Source organism: Coffea arabica, chromosome 6c (assembly GCF_036785885.1).
Source record: "Coffea arabica cultivar ET-39 chromosome 6c, Coffea Arabica ET-39 HiFi, whole genome shotgun sequence".
Lineage (NCBI taxonomy): Eukaryota > Viridiplantae > Streptophyta > Magnoliopsida > Gentianales > Rubiaceae > Coffea > Coffea arabica.
The window spans coordinates 3855647-3872234 of record NC_092320.1 but is presented as its reverse complement, the minus strand read 5'-3'; the positions used below and the strand labels follow the sequence as shown (position 1 = coordinate 3872234).

The following is a 16588-nucleotide window of genomic DNA, read 5'->3' as shown; positions in this document are numbered from 1 at the left end:
TCAAATGCACAGATTTTACAATAAACTATATTAAAGTTTCATATAAACATCCAAAAATCATAGCATCAATCCAAGCAACACTAAATAATACACGCACATACTATTCAAGGGAAATTCACGGTCCAACCAAAACTGGACGCAAGCAACCGGACCATAACCTATTGATGCATATGGTGTCAGCACGACAAAGGTCCAAAACTAGAAGAGTCGACCATGATTTCATCTGGGCACGCACACCAATGTGTGGCGTTTGATTATATCGAATTCTTTCACGTTTCACTCTAAAAAAAAAATGAAATTCAAAAGGAGGGATAGAATTCATGGAGGACAGGAGCTTGGGCAACCGACCAATTGATATTGTCCACAATTGTTCTTAATTCCAAAGGCTTTAATTCGGGTGGACATCTGGCGCAACAATAACCAGGCACCCTCCACAATTTTCTCTCGGAGACATATTTTATTTTCAATAATTGGCAAGTGATGAATAAATAGGGTCCATGGCGGCTGGGATGAAGTGGCAATATCTGAATGGCGGTGGCGATACAAAGATGTGGAATTACCTTGGAATGGGCGGTGGTGGTGCTTCTAAGTTCTAAATGCATGGCTCATGATGATGATGGTCGGTTCGTCGTGATGTGTCGGCATTGTCGTCTGATTTGACATGTGGGCTTTAAAGTTCACTTCAACCCCGTCGTCCAGAAATTTGTCCAAAAACCTCACATTTTGTTGAAGTATTTTAAGTAACTTCCTCAATTCCAAATTATTTCATATTTTGGGATTTTAATTTTGAACAACATGTTAGTAAATTTGTTTTCAAAGTTAATCTAAAAAATTTTAAATTAAAATTTTATAACATTGAAAAAAGATATCAACATTTTATAACATTAAAAAAAGATATCAAAATTAATTTTAACTTTTATAAGATGGTGACCATTTTGTAAAATAACAAGTATAACACTCCAATAAAATAGCTTTACTATAATAGTTTTCAGCTATATAGCGCAATCGACAAAATGATAACAGTATAGGGATGTAATTCAACCGAGTCAAACTTGAATAGTACACTATTCGAATTTGATTCGAAATAAAAAACTTGAACTTGAAATCAGGTTTGGGCTCGCCGCACTCTTGAAAGTCTAGCTCGAGTTTGAGTTCGATTTTATTTTGCATTACTTGAGTTTGAGTTCGAACTCATGCTTATCAAGCCTAATCGAGTTTACTTCGAGTTCAGTCGAACTTAATCGAGTTTAATCAAACATAAAAAATATAAAATTATATTTTATATAATTTTAAATAAAGGAAAAAATAGATAGTTCATACTAATAAAAAAAAGTAAAACAAAAACATGTATACATGTCAAGTTCGATTAAGTTTGACGAGATTTCGAGTTTTATATATTAAACTCAAGGTCAACTCGTCAAGTAGTTTTAACTGTTCGAATTTGGTCAATACGAGTTCAAATTCAAATTTTAATTGAGTAAACTCGCGAGTTATTCGATTAAACTCAACTTGTTTGCACCTCTCTAACCGCGTGAGCAAATCTATCATAAAACCTTCTACATGGTCAAAAACAACGTGAAGATGACCATTTGATCACTGTCTGACTTCAAATACCAGTACAAAATACTAGGACCAGTAGATTAAGTTTCAGTTATATTGCACAATATTTGCATTAATACAATAACATGGATATTGAAATAATAACACTTAAAAACACAAAAGCAAACTCTCTATTACTCATTTACAGATGTCCCGTGACTAATCTCATCTATCTAAATCTTAATTGCAAAACACACACACACACACACACACACACACACACACATATATGTCAAAGGTCAGTATTCTACACACACATGTACTTCTATATTAAAAGGATAAGAAAAGGGACGAAGCCATTAAAAACTTAAAAGAGACTAATCACAAGTGCACCGATAAATAACAGGAAATACACAGAATAGTACTGAGGTTAGGTCCCAGTGGTCACGTAGTCTAAAAAAAACATTATTGAGTGTGATGGGGGCGGCAAAAGCTTTTCGTTTAATTAATGACCCGATCACTGATCTGCGTCTCCATAAATACCCCTGCCATCTCCCAGACTCTTGTCATCAGTCATCCCAAGTCGTGTCTTGCGATACTACAATATTATAGCTTCTCCAACAATCCAACTCGTGCACGTACTTGTTTGTAGCAGCTGGTATTAGCAAAAGAGATCATCTAGGTGGGTGCAGCAAAAATGGCCAAGGATATTGAGGTTGGGGGCAGTACTCATGAACATTACGGGGCCAAGGACTACCAAGACCCGCCTCCAGCACCCCTTGTTGACCCCGAAGAACTCACCCAATGGTCCTTCTACAGAGCCATCATCGCTGAATTCATCGCCACCCTCTTGTTCCTCTACATCACGGTTTTAACGGTGATTGGTTATAAAAGCCAATCTGACACCAAGGCCAACGGAGATATATGTGGGGGTGTTGGCATCCTGGGTATTGCCTGGGCCTTCGGGGGCATGATCTTCATCCTTGTTTACTGCACCGCTGGCATTTCTGGTGCGTAGCTGAACAAAGAATATTCTACCATCCTCTTAATTTTCCTTTTTAAGTTGCAGAATTGCTATCACTACTAATTCCACACAAAAGTCAGTAGTGTAATCATTTTAAAGTAGCACTTGTACTGATATGATGGCCAAACTCGTGACTTTACTACAGGAGGGCACATTAATCCTGCTGTGACATTTGGGCTATTCTTGGGTAGGAAGGTGTCCCTGGTCAGAGCAGTCTTGTACATGGTGGCTCAGTGCCTGGGGGCCATCTGTGGCTGTGGGCTGGTTAAGGCTTTCCAAAGGGCTTACTACGTAAGGTACGGCGGTGGTGCCAATGGGCTATCCGACGGCTACAGCACTGGCACCGGATTGGGAGCTGAAATCATTGGTACATTTGTCCTGGTTTACACTGTTTTCTCCGCCACTGACCCCAAGAGAAATGCACGAGACTCTCACGTTCCTGTGAGTGGTACTCCCTATTAAATTTCAATCTTCACCCAGAAAAGAGAAGGGGGGAATTTTTATTTTTTATTTTTTATTTTTAAAAAAAAAGAAAGAATTTTTGCTCATTTTTTGATGAAGTAAGAGTATCTAACTGATCGTAATGTGCTACGTATTTTGATGAAAAGGTACTGGCACCACTCCCAATTGGATTTGCAGTATTCATGGTTCACTTGGCTACTATCCCGGTAACTGGCACTGGCATTAACCCAGCAAGAAGCTTTGGAGCTGCTGTCATATATGGAAAGGCATGGGACGATCATGTACGTGCAACTTTCGCATCCTGCATCCTAATCTTTAATGGTTCATAGCTACGGACAGGAAAAGCAATATCACAGATTGATAGTTAGCTTTGACAAAATTTTTTTTTTGGGTTTTGTTTTTAATTGCAGTGGATCTTCTGGGTTGGACCATTCATTGGTGCTGCAATTGCTGCATTTTACCACCAGTACATTCTAAGAGCAGGAGCAGTGAAAGCTCTGGGCTCATTCAAGAGCAGCACTCCCTATTAATTAATTAAGCACCGCAACTCTTGTCTGTATGCTGCATGAGCATGCAACGGAACGGAAGACTGCCCACTCTGGGCCCGGGAGGCAAAATCAAGCAGTTCTTCCATTAATAAGTTGTGTATAATGAGTTGCCTGCTTTTCTATCTCGGCAGAGGGCACTAGTTTTAGTTGTGCCTAAAGTCATCCTTGTACCGGGCCGGGCTTCTCCTTTTTTTTTTTTTTTCTTTTTTGGCCTTTACCTTTCAGTGTAGTCATGAAAAATAATAAATCTGCTAGCGAAGTTATGTTTGTCTGAAATAATATTAATCTGTTATGTTCCTTTTGTTTTTTTTTTTTTTCCAATCCTCCCAACTTTTCCATTGTAAAGGTCGCACACAAGATTCGAATTCTAAACTAACAACAGAAGGCCACAGGACACATTTTTTCACCCTAAAGGTTAGGTACAAGTTCGAATTCTAAATTTGACGGGAGAAAGAACAAGCTCTCTCCTAACTACTGGATTAATTATTGGATCAACTCTAGTGATTGTTACGTTCCTTTTGTTGTTATTTAGGATTAATATCTTTTTTTTTTTTTGGGTCCTTTTGACGTTCTCAAGGTTTTTCTTTTTCTAAATTTTTGTGTCAAATTTATTAGGTTTTTTTCCTGGGACTTTTGAAGTTTCTGCTATAAGGCGCATCACGATTAATGGAATAGAAAATTTCTTTATTCAGCCCCGCCCAACTCAAGGGCGATTTTAACGTCAGTAGCAGTTTTAGTTGAGCTGGGCTTTGAGGATGGAACATGTCTAAACCACACCATAAAAAGACACCAACTAGAATCAGCCCAACAAATGTGCGCATGTATCACAATATGTTAAATGAAGCCCAACTTTTTAATTTCATGAGATGACTCCTATTAGGTTGGTTATCTTTGGGGGTCCACTCTGATACGGAATACAGAAAAGACAGCCCAAAGTCGAGAAAACGACAACGCTGGCAGTAGCAGTAGTAAGTAGCGAGCCGAAACGGAACAGAATAGAACGATTGTGACAATACAGTGCGGTGCCGGTAGAAACTAGAAAGTAAGAGACGTTCCACTACTATCTCCTCCCCGATTCTCAGATTCTACGGAATTTATCTTCAATTTTCGATCAAAACAATCCATCACCGATCACCACCAGGTACTACATCCCCATTAGTCCCCGTTGTTATTTACATCGGCATACGCTTTAGCCCCTCTCCTCTTCCTACTGTTACTGATGGTTTCATGGTTTGTTTGCTTCATTTTAAACTCTTTTCGCATTATCGCGTCGTCTTTTGTCATAACTGCCTTCGTTGGCCCCATTGCTTCACCCACCGGGCCCTGGGGTCCTTGACGAATACAGATTAATTTTACTAGTTGTCCTCGTTTGATGTTGGACATATGGGCTTACGTAGACTTCCTTAAGCCTTCTAATTTACCTTTTGATTCGTCGTGGTGGAAAAGTTTTTGGTGCCACAGAATAGGCATCATTGTCTTGAATTTACAATTTCTTTATTGAGGTATCGAGTAATTACTTTTATGCGGTTCTTCGGTTTACTTAATGCCGCCCTTGGAGTTACTATGCTGTTGGTGGAGGATTGATTGCTACTAGTGTCTTTTTAAAAAAAAAATTTTTTTTGGGGTTAGTTTAGTTGATACCAGTCTGAAACAATGCAAATTACGAGACTGCGGAAGGGGGGCTGGGGACAGGTGGGATTGGACCTTTGTTCTAAGATGAGGAACAAATACCTCGTGGCCCTAACCAAGATATGTTGATAAGTACAGCAGTTCTATTTTATTGTGAATTATTGGGGTGATATTAATCGCTTCAGGTGCTTGAGTAATTGGATTGTGGCTTTTCCAAAATGGGCTGATTAGCATTTGAAATTTCAATGTGCTCGTGGATAGTCCCTTGTCCTTGATTCAATTCTGATTAAGGGAGGCTTTTTGGTGATGAGAACTCTTCAGGAGTGGAGGGTTTGAATTGTTCTCTGTGGTGCCCATTTCTTACGTTTTCCTCCTCATAAACATCACCAAGATATTTCTTTAGTTATTTAATTCAAAGCCACCATTTTATGATTGTACGGTTCCAGTATCTGCTTTGCTTCTACGTTTTCTCTTGAGCAACTTGCTATTGTCGACTTTCAAACTTCTTCCTCGTTGCCTTTGTTGTCATCTCTTATACTGCTTTTACAGCATGCACAATGGACGCAGCCAACAGGCGCCAAATTGTTGTTCGATTACTTCTGGCTGCAGAACATGAAGCTCAGCAAATTGTGAATGCTGCCAAAACTGGTAAACCCTCTTTCACTTTGTGCTTGTGTTTTTAAGTGTGATCTGAATTTGCAGCAGATGCATGATTTTGGTGCCGTATGTCCTCCATAAAAATCTAGTGCTAGTCTTCCCAGACTGTCTGTGCTTATGACTTGAATGTGAATGATTCATAGGATCATTGAAGAGGGACAGATTGACTGTTTTGTCCATCTGATGAATAGATAACGGATAGCTTTTGATGTTTGGATTCTGCAAACTCCTTTTGATAATCATTAATTACACGAGTATGCATGTCTTCCCTGGCTTGAATGCATCTTCATTCTAAGCCATACTGATTGCGGTATCTTTTTTGAGCTGAAAATGTTGCTTAACTATGATAATGTAAGAAGGAAATATTAATTGCAGAGTGTTGGAGTTTAGAAAATGAATTTGATTACAGTAGCAAATACAATTGCCTCATGCCTAGTATGCAAATTATTGTTTCAAGACTGTACTGATAACCTCATGGAGGTCGTTGACGATCGAGGATTCTCTAAATGAAGGTTGCAATAAGCACCCCCAGCTTATGGCATTATTACTCTTAATATAGAGCTAGAAAATCTTAAATAACACAAAAATATGTAATATATTTAGCTTGTAAAATTGGTGCAGATCCTTGGTGAAAATTTCATGATGTCGAAATTAGGACCTAGTTCTCTTTTTTGGGTTCCGTGAAAACTCACGTGTCCTTTATTCCAGAGAGAGTACGCAAACTTACACAAGCCAAGGAAGAGGCTGAAAAGGAGGTAGCTGGACATCATAGAGAAATGGAGCTCGAGTTCCGAAAGAACGAGGCAGAGGTAGCTACTGTACTAAATCTTAGTCTTGAGCACCATGTGCGAGAGCTTGAATTTGACATTTGTGCATTATAATTTTGAGAGCAGCTCTGTGTTGGCTGAGATATCTGAGATCTTAATTCCTTGTTTGTGTATGTCTAACTCAGGTTTAGCATACCATGCAGTTCTGGGAGTCATGTTGGAATGCAACAATTACCTAATTTCCAAAGTTTGACATACCAGGACAGAGCCAGAATTTGTTAAAACTTATTAACAGTTTAACCTTTATTTTCCAAGAGAAAGTCCGATTTGCTCTAACATATATACTTCAGATCTGAGGAGGTGCTTTTTATAAAGACAAAGTAACCCAGAGAGTGTTTTGTGCACATTTGTTTTTAAATTATTAGTCTTAGACAACATTATTAGGTTTGGAGGCTATATCTCATACCGTAGTTTCAGTTTTGAGTATTTTTCCATGGTAATCAATGCCATTTTAGGAGAACCCATGTGATATTTTACTTTAGACAGCCTTGAGCTGCAAGAACTTTTGCCACTTATCACCTTTCTCTTCTCTTGTTACTGACATAATTATCCAATGTTTTGTTTCTATGTTTAGAATTCCGGAGAATTGAGAGCCATCATCAAGCGCCTCGAACAAGAAACAGAAGGAAAGATCAATCACCTGCAAATGGAGGCTGCGAGTGTGCGCAATGGAATTGCCTCCATGCTTTTTAAGCATGCCACAACTGTGATAACTTAAAAGACTTTAAGCTGCTCTATAGATTTGCAGTACAATGGCAATGGCCTCATGGCCCTCAACAGCATTTGACTTATTATTATTGTTATTCACTCTTTCTGGTACAATATTGTAGGGAGTGCCACACGGCTTTTATTATGGGACTTTCATTTTTGCACTTGAGATGAGATAACCTGTGATTTCTTGAAGGAGGACATTTGACACATTGTAGGCTGTCTAAGTGGTGGCTGTCTTACTGATGCTTCCCAACCAGTCTGCAATAATTGTACCACAAAATTGAGCAGAGGACATTGTCTTCAGTATCACCAATCTTCATTTCACCAGATCCGCTGTATTGCTTTGCTGTTGTTGTGTTTAGACACTAAACCCCGCAGTATAAGGAAGCTGCTCTCTCTGCAGGCATGTAACCGTAGCATCCGTAACCCCAGGAAGAATGTAAATGCGGGGTACGATTAGATCTCTCAGCCTGAATTCTTAATGGCTTTAAAATCGGGTTAACCGATCAAGTTGATTCCACTCCAAAGTCAATAAAATATTCTGCCAATGGATCTCACTATCTCGGTTACTTGGATGGTTGCTCCTTGACAGATGTTAAAAAAAAAAAGGGGTTCTTTTCCATCTTCCAACGATGACAGCCTTTAAAACAGCATCTTCACTGATTACTTGTTCCTGTTTGTCTTCTCCTGCCTACTCTGCTCTTAGAAGATGGGAGACTGCTTTGAGAATGGTTCAGTTTGCAAAAGAAATACTACCATCGGATCATCATCTAACAAAAGTTGGGGTCGGCCAGAGGTTTTTTCTTTTTTGAACTGTAACCAGTTGCGAATGCAAGTCCGCGGCCATGGAGGGTTGTAGTATCAAATGTACAAAAATCCAAACAGCAAATATCATCATGTTCCTTCTCTTTATGGACAGATCACATGCAAAGATGAGTGAGTGACGTTGAGAGCAAGTGGGACAAATCGTCCTGATTATGATATACTCCTCCATATCCAATACCCGTTACCAGTGCCACTATTGTTATTATTACTCCTATTTTTTTTTTTTCCTCCCGGCCAGCTACAAACAAATTGAAATATAAAAAGTGCATTGGTGGGGTACGAGAAATTTGGGCCCCTGTGTGAATGGTCCAACGGCAGCGCCTCTCACCAGTGAACCTTGAGATCACAAGTTCGAGTCTCCGTTCCGCTGGATTCCTCCGCGCACTTAACATGTTCGGGCCGGGTTGGGACGCCGGACCCGGATCACGGGAAATTAGTCGGGCCCCGTAAGAATTGATCCGGACACTTCTGTGTAAAAAAAAAAAAAAAAAAAGGTACGAGAAATTTGGCAGATAAAAACGTGATTTTGAATGGCCTAGCAAAAAATACGTGCTCGGACATAAAGAGTGTAATACCTGAATTAATGGATGGATGCTGGAGTAGAAGACCGTGCAGAGCATATTTGTCAAAGGGTAACATCCAAAGAAGATGTTAAAAGGGACGTTTCGGGGAACAACATCATGATGAGGCCGACGGGGAAAGAGAGAAGAGAGAAATTTCTTTAGCACAAAGATTCCAATATCCATGTACATTGAACGAACCCTCTTGATTCGGTGGTTCCCAAGATTTGAAGCCCCCACACCCATATTTGGACCGCTAATATCTAGCACACACACATGCTATGCGGCAGCGGAACAAAAAGGTAAAAGAGACCCCTGCATCCCAGCCCCTGATTTGTCTCTATTCTTCGGCCCTACCTACTTGACAAATAAATGAGTTTTTTTTTTTTTTTTTTTTGGATATGTATCTAAAATTTTATTGTAATTTGTCATAAAAGTTGATACCAGTAGACGGAATCAAGTTGATTGTCAGTCAAGCCCACCGTTATTAACGACTACGGGTTGGTATCAAATTTATCTTCTACTAATAATTTTAATTATAGTAAATTTTAATAGGTGATGGCATGGGCTGACCACGCTCATCGTGCTATCCCATCCTGCGCTTTTGCTAGATAGATTTGATTCAATTGACGTTGAAAAGGTGATACCAGTAACAAGGCAGGCGAGGTTTGACGCCAAGAAAAAGTGGACCATCACGTGATGCCAAATCCGGAATTTCCTGGATCCCCATTCCGACATGAAGCCTACACTGCTGGTGCTAGCTATTACTATTAAAGTAGGGGTGATTGCTTTTTTGGAGTCGTGGGTTTCTATTTCTTTAAACAGCGGAATCGAAACGAGAGCTCTTATAAGAACAGTTTTATAGTTACAATTGTGGAATCGGAATATATTAATAGTTTCCGTTTCGCTCGCGCCTGCAATCCAGTTGTTATTTTCTTCAGCATCGGTCGGGCCCGCTCTGCTGGAGCGCCGTGAAATTAGTCGGGTGTAGACCCGGATACTGACAGTGATAAAAAAAAAAAAAAGGAATATATAGTTTCCATTCCGATTCATACACTTCTAGTTGCTTTTATTTATACTTAATCGCTTATGGTTTCGGAGTTGAATATAAAATAACATGTGCATTGCCACAGGGAACCCTCAAATTTGTCCTAGGTAATCTTTTTTCAATTTTGTGGGTTGTCTTTTATGCGTCCTCATGCCCATCGTTATGTCCATTTTGTGCATATACTAGAATTCTAGAAAGCTATGGGATTGGAATCATTTGGATTAGATAAATGTTTGCCAGATCCCAAATAGTATGTGATTTTGCGCAGATGCTAGTCGGTACGTACGCTGACTGGGCCCTTCCCAGTCCAACCGGCCAGGATCCAACCTCGTAACATTTGGCTCATTAACTAATTCATCACGGCCATGCTTAGTAAAGAAATTTGGGGATGCCGGAATGGGTTGGCGGTCAGCGCTAAATTGCATATTTCTTCTTTTATCGTCATTAGGTATGAATACGCTTTAAAAAAATCGGGATTCAGTATACATAAATATATATATATTTTTCTAGGCGGTTCACTAAATATATAAAAACGTTTCGCTGAGCGGTATCCGAAGGCACCTGTTGAGAGTCTCGTGTGTTAATTTTTTGATAAAAACAAAATAAAATTGAAAAAATATCTAAATATAAGAATACACTAGATATGATATGAGCGTGTATTCATATGGTAAATTTTCCGTACTAATAACAATAACATAGAGACACCCGTTAGAAAAAGAAAAAATCCATGATTGTTTTGTTACATAAATATCAAGGAGTTTAAGTCTTGTTTGGATTGCCTTTTTTTTAAAAAAAATTTTAAATATTTATGAATATTTTTTAATGTAATTTTTAATAATCTTTTTATCTCAATTACTGAGTATATAACATCATAAAAAAAAATACTACAGTAATTTTTTTTTTTTTTTTCAAAAACTCTTGAAAAGAAAAATTGCAAGTTGACAACAGTCAAATCGCAGGAAAGCGACGCTAAGTCAAGAAAGGGGCGCGGAGATAATAAATTTCCTTATTTGTCTCTGCTTAACTTTCCGGAAATACAAAGGAGGAGCAGTACTTTAATAACCAACTCAACAGTGAAATAGCTAGTTGACAACTTAACAGCCACCAACAGGCAACAGGGCCAAAGCCAAGAAACTGTAAAAATGGCGACCCCCACGTTCTTTCCTCATCAGCTCCCCATCAACTATACTACTACTTCCACCAACACTACTGACTCGGTGAAACCCCAGCTCCAGCACACACCCCAACACCAACTGCCCTTCTTCTCCTTCCGTTTCTCTCTCTCCATGACTTTTGCACTCCTCTCTACTGTTTCAAAATCCTGCATATGCGCATCAAATCATGAAAAAGCTTCCCAAATTTCTCATACCCTCCCCTCAAACCGTCGCATTCTTTTCCCTCCCATTCGTTTTACTTCTCCTTCTCGTGGATTTGGTGTCTGGGTTTGGCTCAATGGGCCCAATTTCAGCTTCCTTCGGTGACAATGGCGTCTTCTGTGCCATTGACGCCAGTGGCAAGCAAGAAGTCATTTGCTGGGGCAACAAATCCCTCTCTTCCTCGTCTGCAAATCCACCGCCCATTTATCCTGATGAAGTCCCGGCAATGGCTGCTCTCACCGGTGGCCGTGGATTTCTTTGCGGCATTTTAGCAAATAGCTCCCAGGCATACTGTTGGGACTCCACTGGCCCAATTTCTGATCTTGTTCCTGAGAGTTTCAAGCCCAATGCTTATTTTCACATTGCGGCTGGTCAGAACCATGTTTGCGCTATACGAGGGACTTACTACTCCGAAGGCGACTGGGGTACTGTTGATTGCTGGGACATTGTTCCGCAATCGAAAAATGGCCTGACCTCAAGGCCAAGTACCCTCTTTTATGACCAACATGTGAGTACACTTGCTTTCAAGAAAATTGTTTCTGGCGATGGGTTTAGTTGTGGAGTTGTTAGAGATGGTGGCCTTGTTTGCTGGGGTCCATATTCTAAGACTTTGGAAGTTTCCAGCGAACCGGGAGATCTATTTAGCATGACTTCAGGGATAGATTCCATTTGCGGCATCTCTCGAGTTTCTGGTGGAATCAAGTGTTGGGGTAATAATGATTCTTTTGGCATTCTACCAGATGGGATTCGCTTCGTTTCGGTGGCAGCTGGAGCAAAACATTTTTGTGGGATTCGGGAAGATGATCACGGAGTTGAATGCTGGGGGAACTTTAATACCTCTTTGGTTCCTAAGAGTTCTGGTTTTCTTGCCCTTGCTTCCACAGATTTTGTTACCTGTGGCATCAGGGAGGCTGATCTAGTACTTGATTGTTGGTTCGCAAATGGTCCTCCACCTTTAGATTATGATCCTCCATTGCAGTTATGCAGTCCCGGATTATGCAACCCTGCTACTTGTGGTGAAGGAAAATTTGCCTTCAACGCCAGCATTCTCAATGAGCCAGATCTGACCAACTTGTGTGTTCGGAAAGATCTTAAGATTTGTTCTCCTTGTGCGCTGAATTGTTCCGCAGGATTTTTTACTTCGAGTGCTTGTACTGAGAATGCTGACAGGGTTTGCACGGCTTGCTCCCTCTGCCAGAACAGCTCTTGCTGGGATATTTGTGGGCTCCAATCTTCGCCGGAGATGAAGCAGAAGCACCAGCATCAATTGCGTGAATTGCTGCTTATAATTGGGTCTTCTGCTTCAGGGTTCATGTTGATTTTACTTGGCTGGTACCTCTTACCCCGCGTCGCATCCGCAAAAAGAGGAGGAGGAGGAGGAGGAAAAAGGATACATTTTGCTTCCTGCATTGGCAAACCTGAGCAGGAGATTGAAATCAATGGTGATCCAAATCCTCCTTCGTGTGTGGTCCAATGTCCTGGGATTGCCCAAGTGTTCCGGCTTTCAGAACTGAAGGATGCCACCAATGGTTTCAAGGAGTTCAATGAGCTTGGTAGGGGAAACAATGGTTTTGTTTACAAAGCTGTTCTCCCTGATGGGAGGCAAGTAGCAGTAAAGAGGGCAAATGCTGCCACGATAATCCACACGAATAGCCGGGACTTTGAATTAGAGTTGGAGGTCCTTTGTAGGGTTCGCCATGTTAATATTGTGAACGTGTTGGGTTGCTGTACAGAGATGGGAGAAAGGATTCTGGTTTATGAGTTTATGCCTCATGGGACCCTTCATGACCACCTTCACGGGGGCCTTTCTCCTTTGAATTGGGCCATGAGATTGAAAATTGCAATGCAGGCTGCAAAGGGACTTGAATACCTGCACAATGAAGTTGTTCCGCCTATCGCACATCGTGATCTAAAGAGCTCAAAAATCCTTCTTGATGCTGATTGGGGAGCAAGAATCACTGATTTTGCACTTCTTACTCCAAATGATGGTGATATCAGTCAAGACATGAAAGTTGATGTTCTCAATTTTGGGATTGTGCTGTTAGAGATTCTCAGTGGGAGAAAAGCTTATGACGCCGATTGCCAGCCGCCGAGTCTAGTTGATTCCGCTTTGCCTCTAATTAGACAGGGCAAAGCTGCTGCCATCATTGACCGGTGCATAGGTTTACCGAGAAACGTTGAACCCCTACTTAAACTTGCAGATATAGCAGAGCTTGCTTTGAGGGAAGATCCGTGCAAACGGCCCAGCATGTCGGATTTGGTACTTTTGTTGGAGCATCTAGTGAAGGAGGGATTGTTATTGTAGTTTAAAGTTGGAGTTTTGATTTCATTCCATTCTTTAATCTAATTATCCAACAAACAAAGACATAAAATAGCAGATTCTGGTAAACACTGCTCTTGGGCAACTGTACATTTTCAATGAGCTTCTTGTAAATTATGTTGCTTAAATAACTTCCCTCTATCTTGTTCAAGGAGGCAGAGAATCGAAATTTTTTTTGGGGGGGGGGGGGGGGGGGGGGGGTCTCTTTAATTAACTGTACCAGCCTATTTCTTGTTTACATTTTGGAGTTAACGTTGAGTTGCTATATTCTCAACAGTGTGCACTTTGGAGATAACCTTGTGTACACAAACTTTGCTCAGAACTGTGAGAAACATTTCGAACTTGTCTGGGTTTTTTGTTGCAGTCTATTCATTTGATGATAGCAACAACATAGCTATACTTTCATCCTGTGATTGTCCCAATTGGCTCATCTATAAAATCATTTTATTGTTCAAATTTTAGTGCTCCTGAGACCACTTTCTCACATTTCATCTCAAGTATTGGAAGAAGAATCTGAGGTTGCAAGGGACTATATCCAAAGTCACTTCTATGTATAAGAAGACAGCACGCTTTCCAAGTAAGAAGGAAGCAAATGTTTGAGTGTTAAAATCAAATAACTATAGAGTAAAGTAGAGGGGTTTGATGCTATGGTCTTCTACGTTCTCTTTTCTCTTTAGGGATAATTTGAGAAACCTCAGTGCCCCTCAGCTCTAATTATAGTAATTACACCTATTTTCATGTTTCTGGTAACAGAAACAGCCCAATTTGCAGATGTAAGCAAAAATATTCAACTGACTATCCTAACATGCCCGCTCTTAAACCTTCCTTCTTTTTTTTTTTTTTTATAAATAAAAAAGCCGCTTCCCATCTCCAATCATCAGTTCCAATCATCAGTTCATCACCGCCGCCACATTCAATCATTCAGTGTCCTCCACTACAGCCACTAGCTTTGCCGTTGTCTTCCCTATTATCTTCAATCATCAAAACAACACAAATGGAAAATCCTTTGACTGCATGTCCTTGTACCCATATCAAGAACCAAGTATTCTACCAAGAGATCCACCATCCATTCAATCCTACAAAAGCTCAGCCTTCATAAATTCTCACAAACACGAGACGAAGACCATTACCAACAAATTGCTCAAAAAATTTTTAAGTTAAATTATAAGAACTGCAATGAGAGACCCAACTAAACAGAAACGTCATTGTGGAAGGAAAATTGAATAACAATTCTCCATTCGCTGCTTGTTCCAAGCAAATTACAGTTATCATACGGCAACCATGGCCACCGCTCGTGCATGAAATAATTCTCCTCTAATTTCTTAGCTATAGCATAAAAGCACAAGTAAAATGCAAAAGGGAACATGAAAAAAAAAAAAAAAAAAACCAGTACCCAGAAGTTAGTTATCACTGATTGTGGTTGAACGAACGAGAAAGAAAGAAGAAATGGATGTCGAAAGAATCTGGGGCTAAGTAATGGTGAGAGAAAGATTACTGCTGGGGCAGGACAAAGGCAGTGTTCGTCTCGACTCCCCGGGGTTGGGGTTCGGCAACTTGAACGATTGCTCTTCCTTCGACAATGCATGAGAGACCCTCTGATTGAAAGTCGAAACTGCTGCAGCCTTAGCTTGGCTGAAAGTTGGAATAAGAATTCGTTGGGCTACTATATCTTTGGCAGGGGAAAGTCGCTCCTTTTACGCTCAATAGAGAGAGCACCGAGTTTGATTTTGGAAATTTGTGAACCACGACTTGAAGCGAAGGTCTGCAACCCTGAGCTCCTTGGCAAAACTTGTTCCTTTTCCTTTTTCCTCCTACAGGTTCTTTTTCAATGTAAATTTGGAACTAAAAGAAGGAAATTTTAGGAAATTCAACGAGTTCAGGGAGGTCTGTGCAATATCTCAAATTAAAGGGGATCAATCTGCAATTGCAAAAAATCTCCCTTTCTGTTAAGAAGTACTCCACTTACCAGCCGTTTGGTAAGCGGAATCACTACTATAGAATGGGTTTCAAGCTCTCAAAACCCATACATGATCTTTGGTTGGCATCTGTGACTATGAATCTATCCAAACACCCACATTTGCTTTTTCTGCTGCACAGATCATTATAACAACAGAGAGATTGGCAACATAAAAGGTTTATTATCAAACACACTCGATTTTCAGAAATAAAGGGTACATGGATATGGAGAAGGAGGGAATAATTCACGAAGTTTGTAGCCAGATTATCATGGAATCCCTTAACAAATTTTTAACTTCATGAAAATAGTACAAGTGCTGTCACTAGTGAGCTTTTGCACCACCAGGCGACATAGATACTGCATACTAGTACATGACATATATTGATTTGTTTGGATTGTATTTTTGCACGGAAAAGTTTTTATGTTTTTTTCGTGAATACATTTTTTAATCATATATATATATATAATAAATACCATGTAAATTTTTACAAAAACTCCTAAAAGTAATAATCAAAATGACTCAACAGGAGAGTTTAGACCGAGAGCCAAAATTCTTGCTTGTGAACGGTTTGAATCATGGTTCAAAGACTCGGCTGACACAAAAATGACTCGCCCGAGTGGTCATCCGAATGGGGATTCTCGATCCGATACATGGACAAGATGATTCTGAGATAATAAATCGCCGACAACTCAGCCGAGATGTTTCTGAAACGAATAGAAACGATTGAGTCGAGCCGAGCCAACTCGAATTTTTATTATTTTTACAAATTTTTTAAATTATTTTTATTTATCATTTTTTTATAATTTTTAAAATATTAAATATTTCAAAAATCTGTGTCTTGTCAAAACTGTGATCGATATGCTGAAATCAAAGCAGAACTGCCGAGCCATCGCGACTTTGAACCATGGTTTTAATCCATGAGTTACCCGTGGAAGCAGATCCTTTTGACTGCTGCTCTTTCTCCGTGAGTTACCAGTGTTTTCATTGTTACATTGTCCAACGCTCAGAGCCCAAGTCAATCCAACTTTGATTATTATGACTGGAAAACCGTTCACTTTTTATGTCTTGAGGCACTGGTGGAAAAGTCGATCAAGAATTGTCGTT

At 40.0% G+C, this 16588-nt stretch overlaps 3 protein-coding genes and 1 long non-coding RNA gene across 4 annotated transcripts; 3 read left to right on the top strand and 1 right to left on the bottom strand.

Moving 5' to 3' along the window:
* The first annotated feature begins 2105 nt into the window (after positions 1-2105).
* LOC140008277 (aquaporin PIP2-2-like) lies at positions 2106-3642 on the top strand. Its single transcript, XM_072052136.1, has 4 exons — positions 2106-2549; positions 2709-3004; positions 3172-3306; positions 3436-3642. Exons 1-4 carry the CDS (start codon positions 2237-2239, stop codon positions 3553-3555), a joined length of 864 nt encoding a protein of 287 aa, XP_071908237.1. The 5' UTR covers positions 2106-2236; the 3' UTR covers positions 3556-3642.
* A 926-nt stretch (positions 3643-4568) lies between these two features.
* LOC113696041 (V-type proton ATPase subunit G1) lies at positions 4569-7558 on the top strand. The gene is made up of 4 exons (XM_027215355.2): positions 4569-4714; positions 5752-5850; positions 6568-6668; positions 7261-7558. Exons 2-4 carry the CDS (start codon positions 5760-5762, stop codon positions 7402-7404), a joined length of 336 nt encoding a protein of 111 aa, XP_027071156.1. The 5' UTR covers positions 4569-4714; positions 5752-5759; the 3' UTR covers positions 7405-7558.
* Positions 7559-10886: 3328 nt separating this feature from the next.
* LOC140008276 (serine/threonine-protein kinase-like protein CCR1) lies at positions 10887-13695 on the top strand. Its single transcript, XM_072052135.1, has one exon. The coding sequence runs from the start codon at positions 11172-11174 to the stop codon at positions 13509-13511; it is 2340 nt and encodes a 779-aa protein (XP_071908236.1). The 5' UTR covers positions 10887-11171; the 3' UTR covers positions 13512-13695.
* Positions 13696-14104: 409 nt separating this feature from the next.
* Positions 14105-15298, bottom strand: LOC140007948 (uncharacterized). Its single transcript, XR_011815381.1, has 2 exons — positions 15022-15298; positions 14105-14602 (listed from the first exon to the last, which is right to left on the bottom strand). It is a non-coding gene; the product is annotated as an uncharacterized lncRNA (long non-coding RNA).
* Between the last annotated feature and the right edge of the window lie 1290 nt (positions 15299-16588).

Excerpts from the sequence above, each read along its gene's own strand:
- LOC140008277 (XM_072052136.1), top strand. The coding sequence starts at position 2,237 with ATGGCCAAGGATATTGAGGTTGGGGGCAGTACTCATGAACATTACGGG. Across the intron at positions 3,005-3,171 it reads CACGAGACTCTCACGTTCCT|GTACTGGCACCACTCCCAAT; the intron begins GTGAGTGGTACT and ends TTTGATGAAAAG. Across the intron at positions 3,307-3,435 it reads GAAAGGCATGGGACGATCAT|TGGATCTTCTGGGTTGGACC; the intron begins GTACGTGCAACT and ends TTTTAATTGCAG.
- LOC113696041 (XM_027215355.2), top strand. The coding sequence starts at position 5,760 with ATGGACGCAGCCAACAGGCGCCAAATTGTTGTTCGATTACTTCTGGCT. Across the intron at positions 5,851-6,567 it reads TGTGAATGCTGCCAAAACTG|AGAGAGTACGCAAACTTACA; the intron begins GTAAACCCTCTT and ends CCTTTATTCCAG. Across the intron at positions 6,669-7,260 it reads TCCGAAAGAACGAGGCAGAG|AATTCCGGAGAATTGAGAGC; the intron begins GTAGCTACTGTA and ends TTCTATGTTTAG.
- LOC140008276 (XM_072052135.1), top strand. The coding sequence starts at position 11,172 with ATGAAAAAGCTTCCCAAATTTCTCATACCCTCCCCTCAAACCGTCGCA.